The 26,212-nt window shown below is 53.1% G+C and overlaps 1 protein-coding gene across 3 annotated transcripts in view; it reads right to left on the bottom strand.

The window, feature by feature from the left end:
• SH2D3C (SH2 domain containing 3C) overlaps positions 1-26,212 on the bottom strand; it is a 54,890-nt gene that overhangs the window by 15,793 nt on the left and 12,885 nt on the right. For 2 of the 3 annotated variants that reach the window (XM_073313991.1, XM_073313992.1), the window contains one exon: positions 20,843-20,882. In XM_073313991.1, coding sequence (XP_073170092.1) covers positions 20,843-20,882 — 40 coding nt within the window. Of the gene's footprint in view, positions 1-12,967; positions 13,166-20,842; positions 20,883-26,212 lie in introns of those variants that run through there. The other variant, XM_073313993.1, reaches the window with a different exon arrangement.

Here is a 26,212-nt window from a genome sequence, read left to right as displayed (position 1 = left end):
GCTATTGTGCCCTGAGATATTTATGTAGCAGAATTCACTTCCCATTCTTCATAGTGCTCTGTCTATCTGTATTGCTGTTATCTATCTGGCCGTCTTCACCATAGTATCTGAGCTCTTCACACATTAATGGATGTTGTCCCTGGGAAATAAAGTGGCTGTCGCAGGGTGACACTGGTCCTTTCAGAAGGAAGAGGCCAGCTCACCTGTGACTGATAAGCCAATCCCCAACTGGGCTTAAGAGGATGTCTGGCTGGGACCTAGAGGGGAGGAGAGAGATCTGGAGAGTCCCCCAGCTGCCTGTGAGCACAAAGTGAAAGGGGCAGGTGAGATCTACCTAAGCATGTCAGGAAAGGGGCTAGCCTGCCGACCTTCCTGAGCTGGAGAGCCAATGAGGGGTGGCTGAAAAGGGCTGAATTGCTGGCTGGTGTTTGGGTCAAAGTCAAGAGACGGTGATTTTCATGTGGATGGGCTAGAGAGTGGAGCTCTGGAACAAGGGCAGAAAGGGACTGGGAGGGAACCAAGTGCTGCTGGGTGACCTGGAAGTGAGATCCCTAGGAATGGAAAAATCTCACTACCTTTGTATGTTTTACTGTGAGTGGGAGAACAGTTTTACCATAGCAGTTCTGTGGACTATTGTACATCTACATCAATTATGCCCAAAGATGGGACTTTGTATTGGACAGCGGGAGACTGTGTTCCTTTTTATGGTTGGACCATGGGGAAACTGAGGCAGGTGCATGACTTTGGAGGGTGCCCTGGGGTAGGGTTGCCTTGTCACAGAGGTATTATCCCCATGTATAGATGGGGAATCAAGGCACAGAGCAGCTGTGTAAGGCCCTTGGCTTTTTGTTTTGATTTTGTAAAATACTTCCTGGAGCTTTCTCAGTGTTTATTCCACAACTTAAATTGAGTGAAAATTGATTTTAAAAAAAAAAGCGGGGGGGCGCATGCCTCGTGCTCACGAGTTAGCAGGAGAGTGCTCCCTTTTGCTGCAGCAGTCGGGAGGTCTGGGCTGCTGGGAGCTGGCTCTTTGCCCATCTGGCTCCCCCCCTTCACAGCAGCTGTGGAAACTCTGCAAGGGGGAAGCTTGGTCCTGGCTTACCCAAAATTCAGGTGAAAATTGGTAAATCCCCAATACTGATTTTCCCACCTCCACCAAAAGCTGGGAACTTTTCAGAGAAAAATAGGTAAATACTAAAAACGCAGGGCCTCACAGATCTGTGGCTTGGGCCAAGTCACTTCAAGTATCTGGGTTGGAACCAGGACTTCAAGGCAGGTCTTTGGCGGACCATCCTTCTTCCCTGGTTGGAGCAGCTTATCTTGTAATTTATACTGGAAAGTAGTTTGACTGCCACCAAGATGCTAGGTTGCAACCAGCTTTCCATTATAAAAGCACTGCCTGTTACTGGGTTGAGTCTGCCCTGTTCCCCCAGCCATCCCCCTACTCCCCACGCTGTGTGTAGATTGTAGTTTCTGCAGGCTCTTGTGTAGGATAGTATTAGAACCTTTCTCTAGATGTAAACAGATGCTTTTTCCTTGCAAAGCTATTCAGCATTTCAGCTGTTCCCCACCCCCATGCACACAACTGTGAGGTTGGAATAATCAACATATTTGGATGATACCTCCCAGCGGGAGGCCAGAGAAGTGAGCGGCATTGTGGTCAGGATTTGAAATGCAGGCAGGGGTTGAGTCTGGACCAGGGCAACTAAAATTTAAAAAAGCCACTTTGTCTGATTTGTAATCAGTGCACTGTTGGGGAAAGCTCACCCTGTGGTTAAGGATGGATCATGTAGGAGTAACACAAGAGACCCATCCACCAAAGGGTTAACTCCACTCTGTTAGCCTGCTAGTATCATGAATAATAATGACAGATTTAAAGGAAATCTTTTGCATAAAAATGAGCTTTTTACTAACACTCATGCACCTGAGCCTAAAACATCCAATCCTCCCCTCCCCCGCCCCCTAGAGAGACAAGGGAATGATGTAATGTCTCAGATCAGCTGAAGCTGGGACTCAGGCCCAAGACCACCCTCCTCAGACTCCACGTCCCGGAGAGATGACAGGATTCCCAGAGGATGCCCAGTCACAAACGCACAGTGGAGCTCCACAGCCGGACATGCACTCACGTACACAAGCCCAGACCTCGGAGCCTGTTTCCTGCAAGGGACAGGCTAGGCTCTCCAATAAACCAGCGCAGCATCTCAAAGGAGCCGCTCTGGATTTACACCTGTGCAGCTGCAGTGCCACAGGGCCCTCCCATTGCATTATTTCGCACAACACACACTCATGCAGGCTTCTCTTGGATAGAAAGAATCCTGGAGCACCACTTAATACAGGCATGACCCACAGTCCTGCAGCTTCGTGTTAGTCCCACATTCTGGGCCAGTGCTGAACTATTGGTGCCAAAGGCTTTGGCAGTAACACACGTTAGCACTGCCTTCCAAAGAAGGGTGCTGATCTAGTGCAGTGGGGCCTGGGCGTTACAACTCCTGGGTTCCATTCTCATATTACCGCATCAGGCAAATCATGCCTCCTCAGTTTCCTCATCTGTGATGCAGATACAAGCATCTCACTATTAAAGTTTCCTTTGCTTAATTTCCACCTTTTCCTCCTCTTTATTATACCTACTGGCCCATATTCCCAGGTACAATGATGCAAGTGCACTGCAATCCAGGGTGTAATTGACAGCAAAGTTTGGCTCACTCCATCAGTTAGAGGTTTGAAGCCCCTTGTCACCCGTTTTGATTATGTGATGCTAATTGCTAATACACCGAATAACTGTGATCGCCACATCCATTTATGGCTAGGCTCTCGCGTTCCTACTCTGCCAGAATTCCCATTAAAACTAATAGGGATTTGGAATAATTGTGGTTCTATTCCCCCCCATGTCTCTGATCTGGATACAAGGTAGAAGGGCTGCCCTGCCCCAGCACCGGCAGAGTTCACTGAGGCCTTTGGTGGCTGAAGTTGGAAGTAAACCACTAGCCATGGTCCAGCTGGCAGGATATTAAAGGGTCACACACACACATCTACAGGCAAGTGCTTCAGACATGCACTTGCATGACAGCTGGCCTTGGTTTGTTAGAACGTTGCCTCCATGCCCAACACCTTCCTGTCTGCTCCCCTTCCACTCTTCCTGTTGCCACAGGTCTATGTGCTCTCCAGACCTTCTCTGCGGTTAGCTCCTTTATCCGTTTCTGCCCCTGTTCTTTTACATCTGTCACCATCTACCCTCTCCTTTCTTAGCAGGACGCTAGAGAGCGTGGCTCTGTCTCAGCTCTCCAACCACCTCTCTGGTGGGCTGTTCTCACTCTGGCCAGAGCCTGGAAGCCACATTACAGTGAGTGAGGCTTCTCTTCTGCTCATGGAGCTTTCTCCTGCCTCACTATCCTGGACCACAGGGAAGCCTGTGTCACCATCGAGGACTCCTTCTCCTGAGTCCCTATCAAGTGCTCTCTGGTCATGGATCTGCTCCTGCCTATTAAACTCTTCCACTGGTGGAGATCCCTTCTCTGCAGAGTCCCAGAAGGTTCCTTTCCTCCTCCTGCTCTCTACCACCTCAATCCTTTTTCTGTTTTTAACCTGAACCATTTCTACCCTGATGATACTTGGCTCTCCATCTCTTGACACTTTTAATGATTCCTCCCCATCACTCTTGACCAAGTAAACTTGTGGTTTCCTCCCAGCTTCCTTCAGCTAATTGTCTAAAGCAGATTATTCTGTCTTGGGCAATCAGACCTCCCATGTGCCTTCCACCTAGGCATCATCCTAAACCACAAGCTTTCCATCCGCAAATCTGCCTGTCATCACCTCCCAGGCATTCCCTGCGTGTACAGTATGCCACCTCTGCTGAAGTCCCGAGCCAAGCTTTTATCTCCTCTTACAACCCCATTCTCTATGGCTTGAGGTAGCTGGGGAAAGTACGCAGACGCATGATTATACCCTCTTATCCTCTGGTCTGCTGGCACCATGTTCGTTTGTCCTGGAACCGGAAAACTGCCCTTCTGTTTTTAACTCCTCCCTGGACTTGCCCTAGCTAACCCACAGACCTTCCCCCTCCGTGCTCAACAGAAACTTGCTTTCTTTCTGTCCCCACGCCCACCTCTGCATGCACTAGGTGCTTGTGATGCAGCCATGGCCTTCTGGAACAGCTGCCTTCTCTCTCGCTCCATCCAGCCTTCCTCCTGTTTTAAAGTCTCTCTTCTCCCTTTCCTCTGTCTGACATTTTATTTGAACTCTCTGGACTCAAAGAACAGTTACCAAGTATTTTGGGGATCCTAGATACAGCCTAAGACCAGAAGGGGCCAACTCCAGATCTGTCACTAGCAGGTGAAATGCCATTGATTTCAAGGGCTCTGGACTGCTCACAGCAGCTCCACATTCAGCTCTATGCTGTGTGCTCTGTGAAGCTGTACTGGACTGCCCAGTGGCATACTAGGCAGAGAGGGGGTTGGCTACCTTGCTCCTGACATATCCCAGAATCCTTTGCACTGGCTGCATTGGCATGGGCTCCAACCAGATCCCACACACCAGACCCTTTCTTCTTTCACCTGCTGGTGGCTCTTGCGAACCTGCAGCAGAGTGCTGGGGTGAGCCCTGCACTCTTCTGGAGCCCTCGAGCCCTGGCACCCTATGTCTCGAGCGCTGGGTGTGAATTCCTCTGACGGCACTGGGGCCCAGTCCTGTGAGGTTCAGAGCACTCAGAACTCCCACTGACTTGAGGGGGAGCAGCAGGTTTCCTGCAAGCTCCTGCCCTCAAGTCCTTAAACACACAGGCAAACCCATTCAACCCGGCTGAACTTTCTTAACAACCAATGGTAGCCAGGGGATGCAGCCAAAGTCCAGCTCCCTCCCAGGGGGCCTAGGCCTGAGCAGATACTGTTGCCATGACAACCCCATCCTCTGACACGGAGAAGCCCGCATCTCTCCCTGTGAGTGGCGGCAGCAGCTTGTTCACGGCAGCTCCCTCCCCTGCAGCAAAAGCTCCCAATAAAACACCTCCCAAACTAGCCTCTAGGGCTGAAGGGGAAGCAGGGAGCGGAAGGATGTAGCCTGCAGGGCCCACCTGGCAGTACATGATCCACACAGAGGGGGTGGAGCGGTGGGGGTTTGGGGTGGGACTCCCCACAGTGGGGGGATCCTATTGAAGTCACTAGTGCTTGAGAGTGTGAGGGCTTGGTGATTCTGCCATATCCATCCCCTCTTTTCTCTGCTGATGCAGCTGCTCTCAGAGCTGCCCAAAGTGGGGGAAAACAGCTCTCCGGGCAGTTTCATTCCTGCGTTAGTTTCCCCCCCTTTCCCAGGGGTATCTTGGAAAATAACAGGGAGATGTATTGAGAAGTCGGGGCCATCCAGATGGGGGGGGGGGGTATATGGGAGTGATCCCAGCTCAGCATGCACAGAGGAACAAGAGGGCTGAGGGTCAGAAAGTGCCCGCAAGAGCTTTTTCAAAGCTGTTTGCTGCCTAGAATTAGTCATTGCATCATTTAGCTGGGAGACTGGCCCTTCCCTCTCCCCATTAGCTTGCTCCAGAGATCTCTCTCCAGCCCCCTCAGGCATACACCTCATTCTCGCCAGAGAGACTCTAGGAGGATCTTTAACCTTTGCCACTAATCTAAATAGACAATCAATAGACTGTGGGCACGTGTAGCCAAGCCCCCAAGATCCCATCACAACTCCATCCATGCACTGAAAGCTTCCCCCCTGCCCTCCCTCCTGGGAATACAGCGGGTCCTGCACCGCAGTATGTTAAGCTTCTAGAGTCAGCTCATCCCATATAGAGTGGGAGCATGGAATCTCACTTCTCCGTGCATCAGTTCCCCCTACAGCCATCTCCCCGTCAACCCCTTCATGTACCCCACCCGCCGCTACCACAATATCAATGTTCAATAGCAATCATCCAGAAATAGTCTATTTTTTTAAAAAGCAAGGAATAAATGAGAGGAGTAAGTCTGGTCTATTTCAGTCTGTTTTATAAGAAACTGGCCTTAGTCAGCCTGAAGACCTCCAATGTTACGCCCGCAATAAACAGATTAGTCTTGGACTTGTTCCCCCCCCCCCCCGATTAGTGACGGTTCCAGCCAATATCGTACATCTGGGCTTTCCCCAAATCCTCACCATCCACATATGCAGGATAACAAAACCAAACAAGCCCAGCCAAGCAGCACCCACTGTCCCCAAGACTGGATTTGGCCAGGGGCCAGGACAGCATTAGTGCTGATGGCCAGGTGCTAAACTAGCAGAAAAAAGGGAATGTGTTGAATGAGCAGGAGACTCTTGCGTTACGGATGGGGGGGGGGGATGTTTGTGAGCACAGAGCACCCTGAGCTACCCTGCTGATTGGATGGAGAGATCCTCACCATTGCAGGGGCTCTGCCATGCTTTCCAGCCCTGTGCTGTGCACTGTTTATTCCCTAGCTGTCCCTGGATGGCCTTGCCTACACTAGAGTGTGCTGCATTAGCCACCACTTAGTCCCCTTCGCACGCCTGTGACGCACTGCACATTCACATGCAGGCGTGCTAGCAGTGTATCATGTGCATTAGACATGCTTGGAATAAGGCCGCGTGGTCCTCCAGTGTGCAGTGCCAGCAAGGACGGGGATTGCTGGTGTGAGAGCATCGTTCATGCATGCAGCCCTCCTTCTCCCACAGTGCACCTGTCGCTGCTTAAATTGCTTGTCTGGTCTGCCTTCTGCACAGGGGTCATGTGTGCCAGAAGCCATGTGCACAACCAGCCCTGTCCACGCCGTGGAGTTACGCGCCATTATCCCAGCAATCAACTCCTTCAGCAGCAATCAGCTTGATTCCGCTTCAGTCACTAGCGCGTCTCAGAGGAGGCCTTCCCATGAGCATGCTGCCAGCTGGCCAGGAGCCGACAAGCAGGCGCTGGCAAGATGAGATCCAAGGCCAGCTGAATGCTGTCATAGGAACACTCTGGTGTGTAACCGGGCATTCTGGTTGACTAGCTGAGAAGGGCATCACCCAGAGCAGTTAGCAATGCCAAGAGATCAAAAGAGTTACGGTCCAGCACAAGGACCAGGACAATAACAGAACATCTGGTGCAGGGTAGAGATCATGCCTGTTCCATAAGTAGCTGGACCAGGTGCTTGGCACTTGCCCTTCTATGCCACACAGTATGCTACCAGAGAGCATGGAGACAGCTCACAGCACAGTGGGGAGGAAAGGGGTGGTGAAACGGTCACGCCAGAAGAACTAGACAATACTAGGAGCTGCTACAGACATTACCAGGATCTGCTCAGGGAGTCCAACACAGCAGCCATGCTGGCCCAGCAGGAGAAGAGAACTTTCTGCCCAAGCTATATGGGAGCTGAGACAGTCTTCCAAGTTCCTGGGAATGCTGCCATTACTGCTTGGAAGAAGGCAGGGGGGTCCTCCTCTCCCTGCTTCCCTACCCCCCGTCCCTGTGCAGCACAGCACCAAATGCCATCAGCCAGATGGGCGGGTTAGTTCCCCAGGGTTGGCATCCCCCTGCAGTAGTAGATCAGCTTCCAGCCGGGGTGAGAATGCCCGGGGTGAGAATGCCCTGGCTGAGCCATGCCATTCGGCTGGACTAGAAGGGACAGAGAGAGGCTGAGAATCAGAGAATTTTATTGAAAAAAATTATATGGGGTCCCTATAGCTAAGACATTTACACTCCATTTTCTCTTTCTACCCTAGGCCAGACATGGCAATAAGAGACACGTTTCTCTTACCCACCTACAGTCCCTTTTTTTTTCTTTCTACCTAATGCACAAAAGACAGTCCTGGGCTTATTTTCTATGTACAACTAGTACAGGCCATGAGAGTTAGCTTACGCCACATATCCTCCTGCTGTCAGGCACAAGATACCTTTTATCAGTCTAGCAGAGAGAATTAATCTTAGCCCTTATTTCCCCCTCACCCCCAGATCCTCGGCAGTGGTGTCTGAAAATGCAAATCAGTTGCAGGAGTAATGCATGTTTCCATCAAATCCCACAGAACTTTTTAGCCTCTCCATCCAGGGAGTGGTTCCTTTGATATGATCCATGTGAGTAACCCCAATTTCCTCATGAACTCAAGAATTGCCTGACAGTCCCTTGCTGGGACCCTCTGCACAGGGATGCTGTCAACTCCATCTCTTCTTTTTCTTTGTAGCACCTGCTACAGATGTGGGGCTGGAGGACATGATCCATGGTGGAACAGCTAAGAAGCCCAAGGACCAGGAAAAGCAAGGAAAACTAATACTTGGGACACGTAGAGGGACCTGAGAAGGGTCTTGGAGTGAATGATGGAAGGAGGTAAAAATGACGCCCGCTTTTAAGAGACTGGACAGGTCCAGGCAGATGTGGAATGAGAGGGGAAGGAGACCTGAGACCAGGCAATTCTAATGAGAGCTTTTCAAGGACTCAGGCATCACATTGAACCTAATAACTGGCCCTGGCACCTGCCAGATATAGGTTAATAGTGCTCTTTGGAGCATCTCCTACTCTCCAGCTCCTTCATAGCCCTCACTCCAGGTACTGAACCCCTCTGTCACAGTCACCTAAGAGGACTAGAATCCCCAGTTAGATGGGCAAGATGCACCTGTAAAATATTCAGTTACCATTGTTCGTGCAACTGTGTTACTCTGCTTTGCCATTGCAGCTGGCCTGAATTTTTGTTGGTGTATAATAAAGCAGAATCTGGGGAAAGTCTGTGTAATGAGCACAATCAATCATGCTGGTCTTTAATACCAAAAACAACAGTTCACTCCTCCATTCTCTCTAGGAACGCAGCCACGCATCCCGAAAGAGCACCCACTGGTACGGAACACGCCACCCCGTATGTTTAGTAACATAGGTCACTGAACACATCACTCAAGTACACCACTCTCTGCACTGCCTCAGACTCCAGTTCAAGGTCGCTGTCCTGATATTCAAAGCCCTCTTTTGGAATTGCTCATAGCTACACAACAAGTCAGCTCTCTCCATGACCATGACCATGACCTCTCACAGCAGCTGCGTTCCATTGGAACAATGAGACATGACTGTGGGATGTGTGTGTGTGGTGGGGGGACTCTGAAATGTTAGGGGGAATAGCAGTTGTACTATGGAATAGCAGTTAGTACAATAGCAGATAGTCCTGGAGCTGTGGGGCAAAGCTGAAGCCAAGACAGCACGGCTATGGCGGAGATGTTGCAGTGTTGGTACTTAGGTTGGGCGCTATGCTACTGGTTCAGTCTCTAGTGTAGACCCAGCCAGGGCGTGCGTATGCACATCCATCTATCTAGATATTAGTTATCTCACTCCAAGGCTGCAGCTGCATCCCTTTGCCAAGCTGTCATTGGTCAGAAATGATGTCATTGCTTCCAGTGCTGGGTGGCGGTGCATTGCTATTGGTGGAGGGGCAGAGATGCTGTTGTCAGCTGGAAAGGCTCCAGTCATTCATGTGGAGTTCAGTGCATGTTCACTCTGTGGGCTTGGACACATAGATGGAGATAAAGATCTGGCAGAGCCAGGTGAGCGCTTGGGGCTCACTTTTAACCCTGCATTGCTGGGACATAACACCACATTCCCTGCAGTGTCCCAGCAAGAGAGACCGTAGCTGGTTTAACTCATGCAGTGCTGGGTCAGAGTGGCTAAAGCACCTTTCTTTAACCCATGGACTGATGAGCCAGAGCTGTATGTCCTGTGGATGTTCCTTCCAGATTCCTCAGCAAAGGTCTGGAACAATCAGAAGAGAAGCTGTCCCCAGAAAATCCTGCCCAGGTTTTACGCTGAGACCAGTGCTTGCAGTGACACGGCTTTTGGGATTTAGACTGGTCTCTGCCTATACTCACGCAGTGCAGACAGGATCACTGAAGCTCAGAGGGCTATACCTCCCAGTTCTGGAGAGTCCTCACGATTTAAGGAGCTCCAAGTTACCTGGGACATAAGCCGTGGACTTGTGATATGGTGCCTACCCCACACAGCTGATGAAAGGACTAAAGTGGACCGGAGAGTCCACACAATTAACCCACCTGGTTGCACCTGGAGGGTTGGCCAGGCCTAATGAATGATGAAACCTAGCTGGGGAGGGACTAGGTGATGCTATAAAGAGAGGAAGTGTAGCATATAATGGAGGGGGTGCAGGGAGGAACTCTGCAACTAATCTTTTGGTACTAGGGAGGGACCAGACCTATAAGAAAAAGCTCCTGGAGGATGAGAAGAAAGGCTTGGTAGGAATACATCCAGGGAGGCAGTATCAGAGAGTCTGTTGGAATGACCCTTCACTGCCTTCCTAGGGCCCTGGACTGGAGCCTAGTGTGGAGGGTGGGCCTGCATTCCACTGCCAGCCCCTGGTAAGGTGGTACAAAGCCCAAGAAAAGGGGTGTATAACCTCCTGGGCTCAGACTCAAGGGTGGCAGACCAGGCAGAGGGATTGGACACTGGTTTGTTACTCTATTACCCTGGAAGGGGTGAGACAACATGTGACTCAGTGGGAGGGCCGAATCCTGAGAAGTAGACCACTACAGGGCCAGACTGGCTGTTAACAGGGGCTGCTACAGCCGAAGATACTGCTACACTGTGCCCAGCCAGGAGGGGGCGTGCCAGCGGTAAGTCATCCCTTCCACAAAGTGGTGTTTTTAAACCCATACTGTACTAGATTACTCTCCTCTGAATTTCCAGTCAAATGCAGCTGGACTCTTCTAATGCTCTGTTCAACTCCTGTCATTTGCCAGACACCTGCTGTACGCTTGGTGTGATAGGAAACAGATACTGAAGGGACCTGCTTCTCCATTGCTTGCTACTGCCCCAGTACAGGTAGCCTTTCACACCTGCTCTGCACAAGTGTAAGTGGTGACACCAGGTGTAAGGTGGCAAGAACCAGGCCCTTGCTCCTTGACCCCAGCTGTCCTTTAGCTGAAATCAGGCCCAGCCAATGCTGTAGCACAGCCCGAGCAGGTGAACTTCAAACCACAGACGGTTTTTTGGGGTAAGTCTGGAGCTGACGTTGGGTGGGTTCTCGCCAGAAGACTTTCTGGAAGAAGCGTATGTTTTTTAAGAAAGGATTTAAATGCACCCTTGCACACAGTGAGCTGCAGGGGAGAGGGCCAGCGGTGGTAGTGGAGCACTGGTAGAAGCATCCTCTGTGTCTGATTTGGATGTCTTAGGTTGTGGATTGTATCTGCTCACCCGCCAACCTCAACGCAGCACATTGACGACACTGCTGTAACTACAGGTCAGCTTTGCTCTTCCTACGTTGCTGTCTGTCCATGGTCTCCTGGTCAGACAGGTGTAAAGGTCCCGGTTGGGTCGGGCAGCAAGTCCTTCAGAAAGGAAGTGACAAAGGCAGGGGCCAAAGAGGCTTTTCTTATGAGGCTGGGACTCCATGTTGCTTTTTTGGGCTGCGTGAAAAATATTCACTGCAAAAGCCTAGAAACTGGGGGTTCTGTGCTCGGTTTAGATTGTATTCGGCTAATCCAGTTTGGTGAAAGCCCGGGGGAAGGGGGAGGACGGTAGAGGGGAAAGGTTGCTTGAAAACAGGACCAAGTGTGGAGTATTCCTCAGTAGTGTTTGTAGTCCAGCTGAGGTCAGGGCCCTGTTTGTGCTAGGTGCTGTACATGCACCTAGTGGGAGACTGCCCCTGCTCCAGAGAGTTCATAATCCAGTCTAACTAGACAAGGCAAAGGGGAGGGGGGAGAAAGGAGGGATGATTATTCCAATCTTACAGCTGTTGTCAACCCACAATGAAAAACTGCCAAAAACCTGGACCCTTGCTATTGCGAAGGGATTTTGGTTTTTGAGTCCCAACCAGACGGATTCAATTTTCATTAAATTGTGTTTAAAAAGCCCCTGTCAGACAAAAGGGAGCATCCCTCCACCCGTCCCGGCAGTCTCCCTCCAGGCTTTCTCAGGGCTCTGGAGCCCTCCAACACCAACCCCGCTGCCAGTGCGGGTACCCAGCAAGTGGCACACGCATGTTATTAGGACCTGGCTACTTTCCCTGCTGCATCCCTGTGGCAGGCAGCTGCTGCTGAGCCTGCAAAGCAGACTGGCTGTGTCTGAAAGCAGGGGGAATCCTCACCGCTCCCCCAGCTGGGGTGTGGGCAGCACATACAAGGCGGCAACTGCAGCAGGAGAGGGGGCTAGATTTAGCTCCCAGTCTCCAGCCTGACTTTGTTGTGCCAGGTGAGCCTTTGCAGCCCCCTCTGCCCTTCTTGATTGCTCCTCAGGGCTCTGCAGAGCAAGTGGCTGCAACCGGGTTAGCACTAGCCTGACTCAGTCGCTCTCCAGAGCCAAGTATGGCCAACAAGGGCTGAAGCCAGGGGCAGATCTGGGTCCGGGGGCATCTCCAGTTGGGAACGGACCTAGCTGGCACCCTGCTGCTGACACACGGCTGGGGAGGAGGGGGCAGAGTTGACCATCAAGCCCCAAGAGCTATGTTCCCCAAAGCAGCAGCCTAGCAAGGTTCAGCCAGGTAGTGGGGGGTAACTCTGACCCACTTTCCCTCACCTTGCAGTGGACAGCAGCTCAGTGCCCCTCCCCATATCCCTGCTTGCACCTGCATCTTCTTCCCATGCTGCCAAGTCCAGTCCCGGGGGCTGCCTCTGCCCCCCTAGCCCTGAGTCATGGGATGCTCCTTGCCACCTTCGCCCCCCCCAGGGCACCCCAGAGACCCAGCCAAACATGGGGGTGATTTGCCTCCCAAACCTCGAGTCAAAGTGCTCCCTGCACACCTGTGCTACCTCTCCTGCTCAATGAGTCAGAGCCGGGGAGGGGGACCCCCCTTCACCCACCCCAGGAGCAGTCCCCAGTCTGGAGTGGCTGGTGGAATTGACCTCTGCCCCCTAGCATGCTAGGGTCTGCACCAGGGGGTGCCCGTCTCCATCACCATGCCCCGTGGCCGTGCCCGGCCCCGTGCCCCACAGCAGCCAGCCGGTGCCCCCCGTGGCCGTGCCCGGCCCCGTGCCCCACAGCAGCCAGCCGGTGCCCCCCGTGGCCGTGCCCCACAGCAGCCAGCCCCTCACCTGCACTTGCATGAAGGATCCCCGGTAGAAGCAGCAGGCGGCCGCCGACAGGGCGCTCCAGAGGCTGCACCGCTCGGTCATGGCGCCTCCCCGGGGCCCAGCGCTGCAGCCGGGACCGGCCCCTCGCTGCACCTGCCGCTCCCGGCTCCCTCCTGCCGCCGCTGCCGCGGCCGGGCTTCAATTTCAGCCGCTTCCCGGATTACCTCATCCCTTGTCAGGCTGGGGGCGGGCTCGGGCTAGGCCCCGCCCCCGGCCCCGCCCCCACCCAGCCCGGAGCCCGCGGGGAGCGTGGCACGGCGGGGCCCTGGCCCTGCCAACCCCGGCTGGGAATCCCCGCCCGCCCCACGGGGCGCCTGGGCCCCCCGGGAGCCTGCCAGCCCCCCCACTACAGGGGTGGGGGGGGTGCCCCTGGGGGGGGCGGGCAGGCAGGCTCCAGGGGTGGGGGGTGCCCCATGGCGGGGGCAGGCAGGCTCCAGGGGTGGGGGGGTGCCCCCTGGGGGGGGCAGGCAGGCAGGCTCCAGGGGTGGGGGGTGCCCCATGGCGGGGGCAGGCAGGCAGGCTCCAGGGGTGGGGGGGTGCCCCCTGGGGGGGCAGGCAGGCAGGCTTCAGGGGTGGCGGGGTGCCCTGCCACCCCCAGACCCTGCCAGCCCCCCCCCTGCCATTTTGACAGCCTGCCAGCCCATCCCTGCCTCCAGGCATCTTCCCACCCGGCTAGCCCACCCCGATCTCCTAGCCAAACACATTGCAGGGCATCTTTGACTCTCCACAGGGCACCTCATCCTGATCTGCCAGCCCCACTATTACAGCCAGGAGGCCCAGCTGCCCCATGCAGGATATTCTCCCACACTGGCTGTGCTAACAAGCCTTCAAGAAGCAGGTGGTTCACAGGGGACAAGCTCTGAGAAGGGAGCCAGCTTTAATTGGCACCAGCTCTGTTTTCTCACATTTACACTCTCTAATCAAAGGAGTAACTAAACCCAGGGGGAAGGAAGGGGACTCGGGTTCACGCCTCGTTTAACTCCCCCCAGCCCAAGCACCCGGCACCCAGGCCCCTTCAGGCTTCCCTGCATTCCAAAGGCCCTGCCCCACCCAGCACAATCCTCTTCAATTCAACAAACTCCACTGGGGGGTCAAGGGAGTTGCCTGCGACCAAAGTGAAACTGTCCAGCCAATCTCTGGCCACAGCAAGGGCTCACAAGTGATAATAGGCCTGTGTGCTGGGGGCCAAGTTCATCCCTGGTGTCATGCCAGTGGCTTCCATGGAGTAACATCAGGAATGCTTTCAGCCTCCAGGGTCCATTTGGTACCATTGTTTTTTCTCCCCTAGCCCCATAGACCAGGCCTAGCCCTGCACTTTCTTTTGACAGGTTTCAGAGTAACAGCCGCGTTAGTCTGTATTCGCAAAAAGAAAAGGAGGACTTGTGGCACCTTAGAGACTAACCAATTTATTTGAGCATAAGCTTTCGTGAGCTACAGTATGCATCCGCTGAAGTGAGCAGTATTGGTTAGTCTCTAAGGTGCCACAAGTCCTCCTTTTCTTTTTGCACTTTCTTTTGATTCTCTCCAAACTAGGCTGACCTTTGTTTTTCCCTTCACTCTTTATTGGGAGGTTTCTTAGCTTTGTCCGGAGAAAAGTGGCCCTGGCCCTGGCCCTGGGAGAGGCACACATCCCAGCCAGCAGGAAGCCACCACTCTGCACAGCTGCCATCAGTGTCAGCTGCCCTGTATTGAGTCCTGCCTGCTTGGTTATCCAAGGGAAATCGAATCTTAGGTTGCAAGGCCACTCACAAGGGATGGAAGGAATTCTCTGCCCATCCCATAACCCAGCAGGTGGGGCATCCTAGGAGGTTCTCCACTTTCTCCTGAGTGATTATGTTTTGGCCGCTGCCAGTATTAGACTAGATGGACCAGAGGAGGATTAGAGGCCCAGATTGATCAAAACTTTGGGGGTGAAACAAGGCAGGTGTGTGGGAGAAGGATGAGCCTGCAAGCTACTTACGAACGTTTGAAGTGCCAAATACTGCAGGGAGATATAGTAATACTCACCCATGCAATTGCCAACCATACCCCCATCCCCAAAGGCCCAGGAAGCATATGCACCTGGGCAACCGTGGTGCAGAAGTGCTTGGTATTTAACAGTAGGTGTTAATTGCTGCCTTGAAGGAGCTAGGTAACTGCTAACACACAAAGGTATTTCTGTTGCAGTTAACATATGAACAGTACATTTTCTGATGTAATTAATTCAAACAAGTCCCTCACATCCTGAGGAAAGGACAAAGCAAATGCTCCTGAAGAGAGACACTTCTCCAGAGTGGCAGTTCCACACAGAACCATGCATGGGAAGATCAGAAAGGAAATACAAATACAATATGGGACCTGTGGCTGACTCGGTCGTAGGGGCTTTGTTCTGTGACATTTCAAGGGGCAGTGCTTTTATCCCAGTGCTGCCGCCTCCTCTCCGGGACTCCTGTAAGGTAGGGAAGCTTTATCATCCCATTTCTCAGAAGAGAAACTGAGGCACAGAGGCTCAGTGATTTGCCTGAGGTAAGACAGGAAGTCCATGGTGAAGCAGAGAATTGAATCTGGGTCTTCCGCATCCCAGGCCAGTGCCCTACCCGCCAGGCTGTCCTTCCTCTCCAGCATGGGACATGGCATGTCCATATTGTGCACCTTTCACGTAAGAGGTAATTGGGGCAGGAAGTGCAGCACAGGGCAGAGTCCTGGAATCCTAGGGGCTATGAGTGAATGGTTGGCCATGGTGATCCAGGTCTCAGCAGACTGGAGTATAGCACACAATGCAATGTGCTTGTGAAAATGCCATTGATGGTGGAGTGCTGTGTGTGTGTGTGTATTTGAAATCTGCCACGTGAACCTGGAGTTGAATTCCCTTCTTGCCTTTGTTTGATAATGGAGACAGTGACATACATGCATTCCCATAGGCATCTCCAGGCCTTCACTGCTGGAAGGGGAGAGCACAGGCTCCTCTTTCATCCTGAATGAGATCGAGGGACAGAACAGATGGTGGTTTACAGGGAGATGCTGAACTGAAAGAATCTGATTGTGATTCGTCTTCCTGAAAAGCCTGTTCCTTCTTGAAGGATTTTGTTGCTTTCCTTAGACAGAGCTGGAGCTTTGGCAGGACTCAGCTCCTCTCTGGAGAAGCAGCGCTGGTTGATACAGCACTGAGCTCCTATGCTGATGGGTACATAGGCTATGTACCCAATCTCCCATCTCTTATCTGCCTGCCTTTCTAGGGCCAGACCTGATCTGTGCCACAATGCAGCTCTCTGAAGAGCCTGGGATTGCATACAGAGTGAAATTTGGATTGTCCTGCAATTCTGGCCTTTATCACTCACTCTTTTCACAATAGCAGCCATTCCCCAGGGCCTTGGGGGGTCTGTCTCTTCCCCAGGATGGGAAGGGGAGTAGTCAGGGCTCAAACTGGGCCAGATCAGGATAGCAGCACTTTGCACGTGTTAATGACTACACAGGGTGTAAGCAATGGAGATTTGGGCCCAGCCTGTCCAATGAGATGCCAGTCACCCCGTGTTCCACTGGTCCCCTGCTGTCCGGCATTTACAGTAGCTCAGGTGGTGTGTGGTTTTCTACTTGACTGTCAGCTCTGCGCTGCCGCACACAGGAGCGCATCAGCCAGTGGCAGCAGCTGCTCCCACATCAGAACGAAACTGTGAATGAGAGCAAACGGGGCCAGCAAATAGCACTCAGCTCCCTCGGGGACGCGGGCACGCTCACTTCTGTTTGCTCACGGCTCCTCAAGGGACACTGCCCAGCCTGCCTTCTCTTTCACTTCAGCCACCTGGGCTCTAAATAGAGTCACTAAGCAGACCTGGGTTCTGGGCTGCAGTCTACATGCTCCATCCTTGCTCTGCTTGGCTGCAGGGGGGACCTGTTGGGGCTTCATTTCCCAGTCCAGATGCTCTTCATGGTGCTGGTGAATGGCTGTGAGAACAGCTCTGGTGGTAGCAGGAGCAAACCCACCGGGGGTTAAGAGCTGATGAAAAGTCCTCCCTAGCCAGGTCTTGTAGTCCATGAGTGCCAAGCTTGGTCGATTCTCTTAAGAACTCTAGGCCTTGCTAGCACTGAACTGTGTGTAAGCAGGGAGGTGTTCGTGCTCTCTTCTCTGCCTCTTTCTCTCTATCTTTCTTTGCTTGGTTGCTGCAGAACAGCTGGGCTGGTTAATTCTATTTGCTTATCACTTTACTTGCACCACATACAGAAATGAGTCAATGGCTGAGAATTGGAGTTGTACCAATGCAGATTCCCAACAGGCCAGTGCTGCTACCCTGTTCCCAATCATACCTCTTTCTGAGAGAGGCTGGAGCTGGGGGAACTGGGAGCTCTCCCACAACTACTGCAGTGCCACCATTCCCTACAGCGACTCCTGCTGGGGACCCAGATTAGCTGGCAGTCCTAGTGCACCATTGCTTGCAGTGACACCTGCAGGGAGAAGCTGGGACTGAAGGATCTGATCTGGTCAGAGGAGGTGGGGGAGTGATGATGGGGAAACAGGAGAGCAAGCAAAAAAGGTGGTCAGTGTGTCTGGGTTCCGTGGAGCCTGCACTGGAGGCAGACCAATGTCCCTCACTGGTGGAGAAGACACGGCTGTGCAGTTAGGTTTATTATAGTCATTTGGACTGGCAACGCCTTTAACCTCTAACAGCTAGGAAGGGGAATCTCCTCTGCAGAAAGGAATCCCCCTCTGCCTGGAACTGATGCTGCTCTCTTGCTTGAATGAGAGAACACCAGTTGTCCCAGCTGGTAACACGCCAGCCAGGAGCACGCATTATACCTGGATATGGGCAGCACAAGCTCCTGAAAGGGACCAAGCACTCGCTGCCATCAGGGGGGTGCTGACTCCCAGGAGTGGGGGGAAGAGTATTGCAGGCAGAAAGGACTAATGGCAGCAGCAAATGCTTCCACCTGGGGGTAGTGAAATTCCCATTGTGGAACTCAAGGCTGCTGGGTGCGTGGCTGAGGATCAGGCAATCTGGGCATGCAACTGACTTTCATCTAGCTGAGAAGGTTCCGGGCACAGGGAGCTTGTCTTATTTGCCTGTAAAGCACCATATACACCTGGGCCACTGTATGAATAACCACATCAGACGGGTCTCTTTGGTTAAATGCACCAAAAAAAGGTGACAGGTGTGAGGGAAAGTCACCCCTGTGTGAGGCCCAGCACAAAGCCTTTGCATCACTTTTGTCCCACTTAAGGCCTCAAGCTAGGGTTTAAATGGGGGCATAGGCCTCAACCTAGCCCTCTGTCTGGGGTGGACACACCCTGGTGAGGATGTAAGGTGCACAGTAGCAAGTTACCAGTCTGTGCATGTAAATTTCCACAATGGCTCTGTCTGTGTGTAGCTGACTCCACCAGTTCCTATCACCACAGCTGTTAGGAGATGTCCATGCATGGAGCTGGGGGTGACATACCTACGCTGGCTCTCTGTGACCTCGCACACTAACCATTCAAAGCGAATTGCGGTTGGCCCAGTGCCAGACAAAATACAAACCAGCCCCGTTCAACGCCACACCAAGAACAACTGACCCAAATGGTGAACAAGCTCAATCCGGACAGGAACCCTGGCAGCTGGGGGTTCTGTTGGCTCACCAAGCTGAAAGCCCTCCATAGCTTATACCCATCTCTCTCTCTCTCTCTTTTAGTTAGTTCATGATTTATAAAATGCTCCCATTGCCAAGGCTCTGGATGCACGAACAAATAGAACAAGAACACCAATATTCAACGTCAGCTAAAGCAAATCCCTTCATTGCCACTTCCTCCTCCCCCACCGCCCTTCCATCATCCCCACACTCGGGACAATGCCTGTGTGAACAGAGGAGCCTCACCCTGATGCTGAACAAACATGGACGCTAACATGAGCAGCCAATTCTAGAGCCAAGGACTTCCTGCTTCTGGCCGTGTAGATGTCTAACCTGGGGGCTGTTAGTGGTCTCGACTGCCCTAATGGCATGCAGCCACCCTGCCTTTCCCACATTTCTAGCTGGGAGTGGGGTCTCGCTATGGAGAAAGACAAGAACAACTGCCTTCAAAAATTGTTCAGTGCTGGTGAAAGGACCATCAGTCCAGAACCTACGACCTGGAGTCTTCCCCTTCGTGATGAACAATGGTAATGCTACCGTCCCCCCTCGCTGCCTCCGCCTGACTGGGGGGGGACCACCTCTAAGAGCAGGTGCGTAACTCAGACTCCATCACCTCAGCCTCGCCACCTCGTGCCACTGTCAAGACTTTAAAGAGCAGCTCCTGACTTTGGAGGGTTGGCCAGTTGGGTGCCAAGGGGCCTGATTCTTAGAGAAACTCCACTACGGTGTCTCCAGCTGGGCACCCAAAATCACTAGCCAGTTTGGAACTCTGGGTCTGTGGCTGGGAACACTGACCCACTGGGAACCGGCCTGAGACACCAGCTCATATAACATAGCCCATCAAACTGACAGCGGTGGGGGGGCAACTTCATTCACTACTGAGCTGAGTTGGATTTGAACTGCTGGTGTAGAGGTGAAACTCTCTGTCCCATGGAAAAACTCTGCATCCCCTAAGCCAGGCATTTCCACCCCTGCCTCTTCGAATAACTCCACAGGAAGTCTGCTGAAAGAGGCTCGCTCTTCCATAAAGCCAGCCATCTCCCAAGTGAATTCCTGGCACTACGCAAAGAGCCCTCAGGAATGTGACTAGTTTGCTGGAGGATAAGCAGGGTCTTTGCAGAGGATTTGGAGAGATTTGCACCAACTTTCATGTGACAGCTCCAGAGTGGCTAAATGCTGCTTTTCCCCTATTAAGGCTGAGCGAGGAGATGGCACCTGCCACGGCCCACACTGGCTGTGTCCCCAAGAGAGCGGACACCCCTCCCATTGCCCAGAGCATGAAACGAAGGCAGCTTCCACTCTGAGGGCTGCTTGTGAGGAGGGAGGGGATGCCCTCCACTGTCTCCCTTTGGTGCGCCCACCTACCAACCTCAAAGGCCTCGTGTGGCAGCAAGGTTAATTCTCACATCAGAGATTGGTCTGAACCAAAGCATTGGATCCAGGCCTGGGGTGCATTTGAGGGTATGTTCACACTGTAACCAGAGGGGTGATTGCAGACCTACCTGAGCTAGCTTTAATCTAGCTAGGGTGGGTACCCACCACAGTGAAGCTGCAGCAGTATGGGCCTCAGCATGGCCTGTACAAGCCAACCCGGGCCCCTGGATACTTACTCGGGCAGCTAGTCCACGCTAAATGCTGCTGCGGCTTCACTGCTGCTGGTACCCGAGTGAGCCTGGGTACGTCTACACATGCTGCAATCGTGCTGCCCAGCCCTACTCCATCTCTGAATGGGCTGAAAGTGGGTTGGGAACAGGGGTGACCTGCAGCTCTGGATTCACGTGCAATGGCTTAGGCTCTTCTCTACCCATGAAAAGGCCTGCTGGCAGCTGCAGGGTGCTTATCACCAGGCTCCAAAAGGGAGCAGCAGGAAGCTCCCACTGGGGAAACGCAGCCCTACATAGACGAGGAGGATGGAGGAGCATAAATAGCAAATGAGGTTCCCACGCCCTGCATGCAATGAAACAGCATCCACAGGCTGGTACCTCAGCATCTCTCGCTCTTGGATATTAATGAACCTACTGGAGCAAATGGAACAGGAGAAACAACCAACTTCCTGCAGCTCTGATGGATTTCGACAGAACGTAAAGATGCTCCACTCTAGGGGCTCTTGAGAGCAGGCTGTGTGCTCCGCCCTGCTGCTGGATCTGAAATGCGGATGCAGCTGATCTTTAAAGGAGAAGCAGGGCTTATAAGCATCCACACTCGCATGGTCAGGACAGCCGTGAAAAGACACCCAGTAGAAAGGGGAGGGTTTCTTACCTTAACATATTCACTGCAGGATTCCGGGCCATCGGCGGGACTAGAAGAAACGAAAAGGAGTTAATGACTATCGGAGAGTGACAGCAGTCAAACATGGTCAGTATGCCCCCAGGCAAGTCCTTTGGTCACCCAGTGACAGACCATCCTCAGGGCTTAGGGTGAGCCCAGGACATTCTTCCCAACTCATCCCCAGTCAGGCCACTTCTTTGGCAATGCTCCAGCAGCAGCTATCTGCCTGAGCAGCCTAAAGCATGGTTACAGGGTAATCCCAGCTGGGACTTCCCTCAAGGATGGCTACTTATAGAAGGCGAACAGAGGGAGGGTTCGTTATATGGTACATGCTATAGACTGGTGGGGCCGTAAGGACAACAGAAAATCCTAACGGTTGCACTATAGGGGCTGCACGCATGTGTATTCCCTCAGTTTCCTGTAACACTGAAGACTAACAGAGCTGTTCCTGCCAGAGGCCATGTACTGCCTGAAGGAGGAGGGGGAAGCCCTGGGTCACTCAAGGCTACAGGGCTTTTCCCAGTTGGGGGAATGACCTGATGTGGACAGGCACCAGAAGTCCTTGTTAAACAGCTAAGAGAACCAACGTGTTTTTCATGTGAAGTTCCTAGAGCCCTGGCATCCCCTCCCCCCTGCCCCATCCCTGAGCTCCTGGCGTGGGGCTTAGCATCCCTAATGCAACTGGAGAAGAATGAGGTCTTTCTTGCAGGATCTCTCCTCAAATCGGCTTGGGCAGCGTCAGCCGGGCCAGGCTTCATACGTTGTCTGGGCTCAGTGGGGTCTCTGGAGTTCATGGCAGTTGAGCCAGAACCTTGGGGAGGTGATGCTATTGGGTGGAATCCTTCCAGACCCATAAGGGCTAGGACTGAGGGGGAGAGGAGCAGGCAGACCAGGTGTGGGGGCTCTCTGTGTTTCCTGGGGGGGGGTGTTCTTGTAATCACTGATTCCCCCCCCCCCTCCTTAGCTGGAGGGGGATGCTCATTGCTGATTTTCCCGTTATTCAGGCCTGGATTTCCATCCTGTTCTGGGAACAGGGAGTCACTGGGACACAGACTCACACCAGTGTTTCCTGTGCACCTTCCTGCCCTGCTTGGGCCCCAGCTGCTTCCAGCTGGAGCATAGGGGAGCTCTGAAGGGCGGAAAGGGGTGGGATGGCAGGCCCAGAATAACTTGCAGGATCAGGGGTCAGGAGCCAGACAGACAGTGGTACCTCCACCCACCCTGGGAAGGTTGGTCAGGAAACGGCCCCCCTCCCTCTTTCTACACCGTGCCCTGCAAGGATTCAGCCCCACAAGCCAATATGCTTTCTCAGCTACAGCCTCCTGTTTCTGTTTGGCCTGATGGGACTGCTGACAAGAGAGGGGCGCAGAGATGGGTATTCATGGGCTCTGTGATGAGCATACAGCAAGGGCTAGATCCTGCTCCCCTTGACATCAGTGGTACAGGATCAGGCTCTGTGCTGGCTAGAGAGATGGGAGGGAAGGAGTATCCTATCTGTAACCGGACCCTTGACCAAAGAGTCACCCTGGGAGGGAGTGTTAATCAGCGAGCAGGATGGGCACTGAGCCCTGCTGGCTAACACCCCACAATTAACACTTCTTTACTTGCCCCCATGTCATCCTGCGGAACTTAAACATTCACTGAAGTTCCTTGCCCTTATGGCTGCAAAAAGAAACCATTCTGGCTGTGACTCAGTGCCCTTCTGTCTGGGCAAGGTTGCAATTGGAGAAAAGCACCAGCCCCTCCAACACATGAGGAAGTTACCCCATTGAATCTTAAACCTCTGCACCCAAAACCTCCACATTGGTAACGATGTAACTGCAGCATGTGGGAATCCGTCATTCTTGCGTAACGGAGATTTACATCACCCCCTACTAACGGGCGTCCCTCGTTGGAGGGTACCATTGCTGCTGTTTAACAGCTCCTGGCAACAGCCTACAAGCTGAGGCTCAGTGGAGCAGAACGCTGTGTCCAAGTGAAACTGCAGGGGTAGCTTAGGGGCACGGAATACGCTGACCTGAGCGGGAGTTTGGCCAGGACATTGGAGTTAGCACCCCAATTCTTACCAGCAGCAGCAGGGGCTTATCACCGTAAAAAAATAAAATAAAATCAGAACTTCAGTTTAGTTTCTTACCCAAAAGACAGCACCTCCAGCAACTCCTAACATCATGCTGGAGTACTGGGTAGGTAACAAAGAACACCCCCAACCCCACTCTTCCGGGGGTCTCTTTAGAGGTCTCCCATCCAAGTCCTGAGCTATTGCAACTGGCCTTAGCTTGTCAGAACTGACAGGGTCATAGCACAAGGTAACACAGCTGCAAGGCATGGGACATGCCATATAAACTCTCTGGCTTGGCCTACGCTGAAAACTTATCAGTGTAGCTATGGTGGTTGGGGCATGAAAACGCACCCTCCTGACCAATGTAGCTGTGCTGACAGACACGTGCTTCTGTGGATGTCGCTAACGGTGTTTGCGGAGGTGGTGGTCCTATATCCGCAGAAAAACTCCTCCCGCATCTCTAGGAGCGCAGCCATAGCCTGGGACTCCCAGCTGCTTCCAGTTTAATTTTCCTCTGGAAATCACTGTCAGGCGCCAACTAGTGATCAATTGGGAAACAGCCGTTTATTAAGAATCCCAGCTGGTCAAGGGCAGCAGCCTGACAGATCTGAAGTGTGCGGCTGGGAGTTACCTTGGAAGGTGGCTACGTGGCCCCCAGGGCATACTGATCTGCTGCTCTACCACTGTCAGTGGTTCTGAGTATGATCCTTGTTGCTTAGAAGTTCTGGGAACAGACAGACTTGGTTTTAGCTGCCCAAGTGGCAGGTGCAAGGCACAGCAAGACCAGTTATCAGAGGTCTAAGGGAGGAGAACAACTAGTTAAGGGCACAGTCCATGCATGACCTTGCATCTTGACATGATTCATACAGGCAAAGACCATGCATGGGGCCACACTGCTGTTAGTCTGTAAACTGCAGCTCTAGATCCCCTCCCACCTCCAGCAAACTAAGGAGTGATCTGAAAGGCCAGAGCGTTTAATCCCAATCAGACTCACTGAGCCGGGCACGGGGGGGTGAGTAGGCATTTTAATCTTTAAAAAAGAAATGGTGACGCTCTTTGCGCCACGGCTGCAGGAGAAGTCAGCTCCCCCTCTTCCTGCAGTCGGGACCAGTAACCAGGAGAAGCACCGGGGCATTCCATATTGAAACCTCGCGGTTTAAATTTATAAAGAGTAGCATCTTCTGAGTGTCAGAACAATAACTCGACCTGGAAAAATCATGGGGGACATCCCGCATTCGGCATCCACAGTGCCAGAGCCTCCCTCTGGGACCCCGGGCTCCTTAAATGTATGTGCGGACAGAAAGCAAACCCAGACACGCGTGCCATAGAGACCCACCCCTGCAATCGGCTGGGAAGTGCCCATTGTAGAAGCTGGCTTTCCAAGCAGAGAGCAAGGGGCCAGTTCTAGCCTGCTTGAAAGGTGCACAAGGGGTTGTATAGGAGCTGCAAGGGCTGGGAAGAATTCTATGGGTGAAAGAGCAGCCCAGGGCCCTACATGGCCTCCCCGCACAGGGCCCACCAGAGCAGATGGGCGCACCTGGCATGAAACGGAGCAGGGTTCCGGGCTGCGATGCTGCCCGCAGGAGCCTGCCGTAAGTTAGAGCAGCCCCAGAGCCTGGCATTTTAGCTCCTGCAGCAGCCTAGAATCTAGAGCAGGGGCGGGCAAAGTTTTTGGCCCGAGGGCCGCATCTGGGTATGGGAATTGTATGGCGGGCCATGACTGCTCACAAAATTGGGAGTTGGAGGGCAGGAGGGCTTCAACTGGGGGTGTGGGCTCTAGGGTGGGGCTGGGGATGAGGGGTTGGGGGTGCAGGAGGGTGCGCCGGGCTGGGACTGAAGGGTTCAGAGGGTGGGAGGGGGATCATGGCTGGGGCACGAAGAGAGATTCAGGGGGGCAGGCTCCAGCCACGCTTGCCTCAAACAGCTCCCAGAAACAGCAGCATGTCCCACCTCTGGCTCCTATGAGGAGGTGCAGCCAGGCAGCTTTGTGCACTGCCCTGTCCGCAGGTGCTGCCCCTGCAGCTCCCACAGGCTGTGATTCCTGGCCAATGGGAGCTGCAGGGGCAGCACTTGGGGCAGGGGCAGCGTGCAGAGCCCCCTGGCTGCCCCTTTGTGTAGGAGCCGGAAGGGGGGACATGCCCCTGCTTACAGGAACCGGGTGGAGTGGGGCAAGAACTTGACTCCGCTCCCCGGCTGGAGTGCCAGAGCAGGGCAAGCCCCAGACCTCAATTCCAGTCTGGAGGGCCAGATATGGCCCCTGGGCTATAGTTTGCCCATCACTGATCTAGAGGGCGCTTAATGCTATCTTCCCCCGCCCCCGCCGGGCTGTTTTTCCACAGGCTGAGAAATGCTTCCTCCCCTTACACCACTACAAACCGCATGTGTAGTGGGGCCATCCTGATCCAGCAAAGCACGTGCTTAACTTTAAGCATGTGAGTAACCCCAGTGAAATCAGTCACAAACTTAAATTCAAGCAAGCCCTAAGCACTTTCCAGTCACCGGAGCGGTATCCTCACAGGCCAGTGGCAAACAGAGCCTGTCATAGCAGACAAACTGCCCATCTCCTGGAGCTGAGAGTGGGAGGAGAACAAGCAGGATTTTTGCTATTCGTTTGCTATTCAGCTCTCACACACACACCCGTACCAGGGGGAACCCTTAAAATCAATGGAGTCACATGGTGAGGGGGGGGGGGTGTCAGGCCCCATATGTTACATTGCTTTATAAACTTTTAATGGTGTAAATGCTTGGGTGTTCCATTTTCCACATGCCGTAGGAGCATTTGTGGTGTGTGGAGTGACAGCAGGGAATTGCTGGGACTTTGTCTATGCTGCACCTTTCATTTTGCAGGGAGTCTGCCTCTCTGCAGTGGCTATTTTGTGAGGCAGAGATGACGCAGACTGTTAGAGACAAGACATGCATGTTGCACTCTCTCAGGGAGACTTTAGTTTTGTGTTTTTTCCTGTATTATTTTCCCTAATCCCCTCAGGCTAAAAGCAAAGGTTTGTTCTTTTATGTGCGAAACATAATATCCAGTCTCCTATGTGCTACCCCAACACTACTACGTCTAATTAATAAGCTAATAAGAGTCCCTGACCCCAATGGGAGGTAGATGAGGATTATTACCCTCTTTTACAGATGGGAGAATGAGTCTTAGAAGTGAAATGACTTGCCCAAAGCCCCAGAGAGTCTGGGGCAGAGCCTGTATTAGCCTGCTGTAGTTCCTGGCTCCCCGTCCTGTGCTCATTCCACTAGACCACGCTGCTTTGCAGCAGTTGTGGCATATATTTAGGGCCAGGTACCTG

Source organism: Lepidochelys kempii, chromosome 16 (genome assembly GCF_965140265.1).
Source record: "Lepidochelys kempii isolate rLepKem1 chromosome 16, rLepKem1.hap2, whole genome shotgun sequence".
Classification (NCBI taxonomy): Eukaryota; Metazoa; Chordata; order Testudines; family Cheloniidae; genus Lepidochelys; species Lepidochelys kempii.
This window is presented reverse-complemented; position numbering and strand designations above follow the sequence as displayed.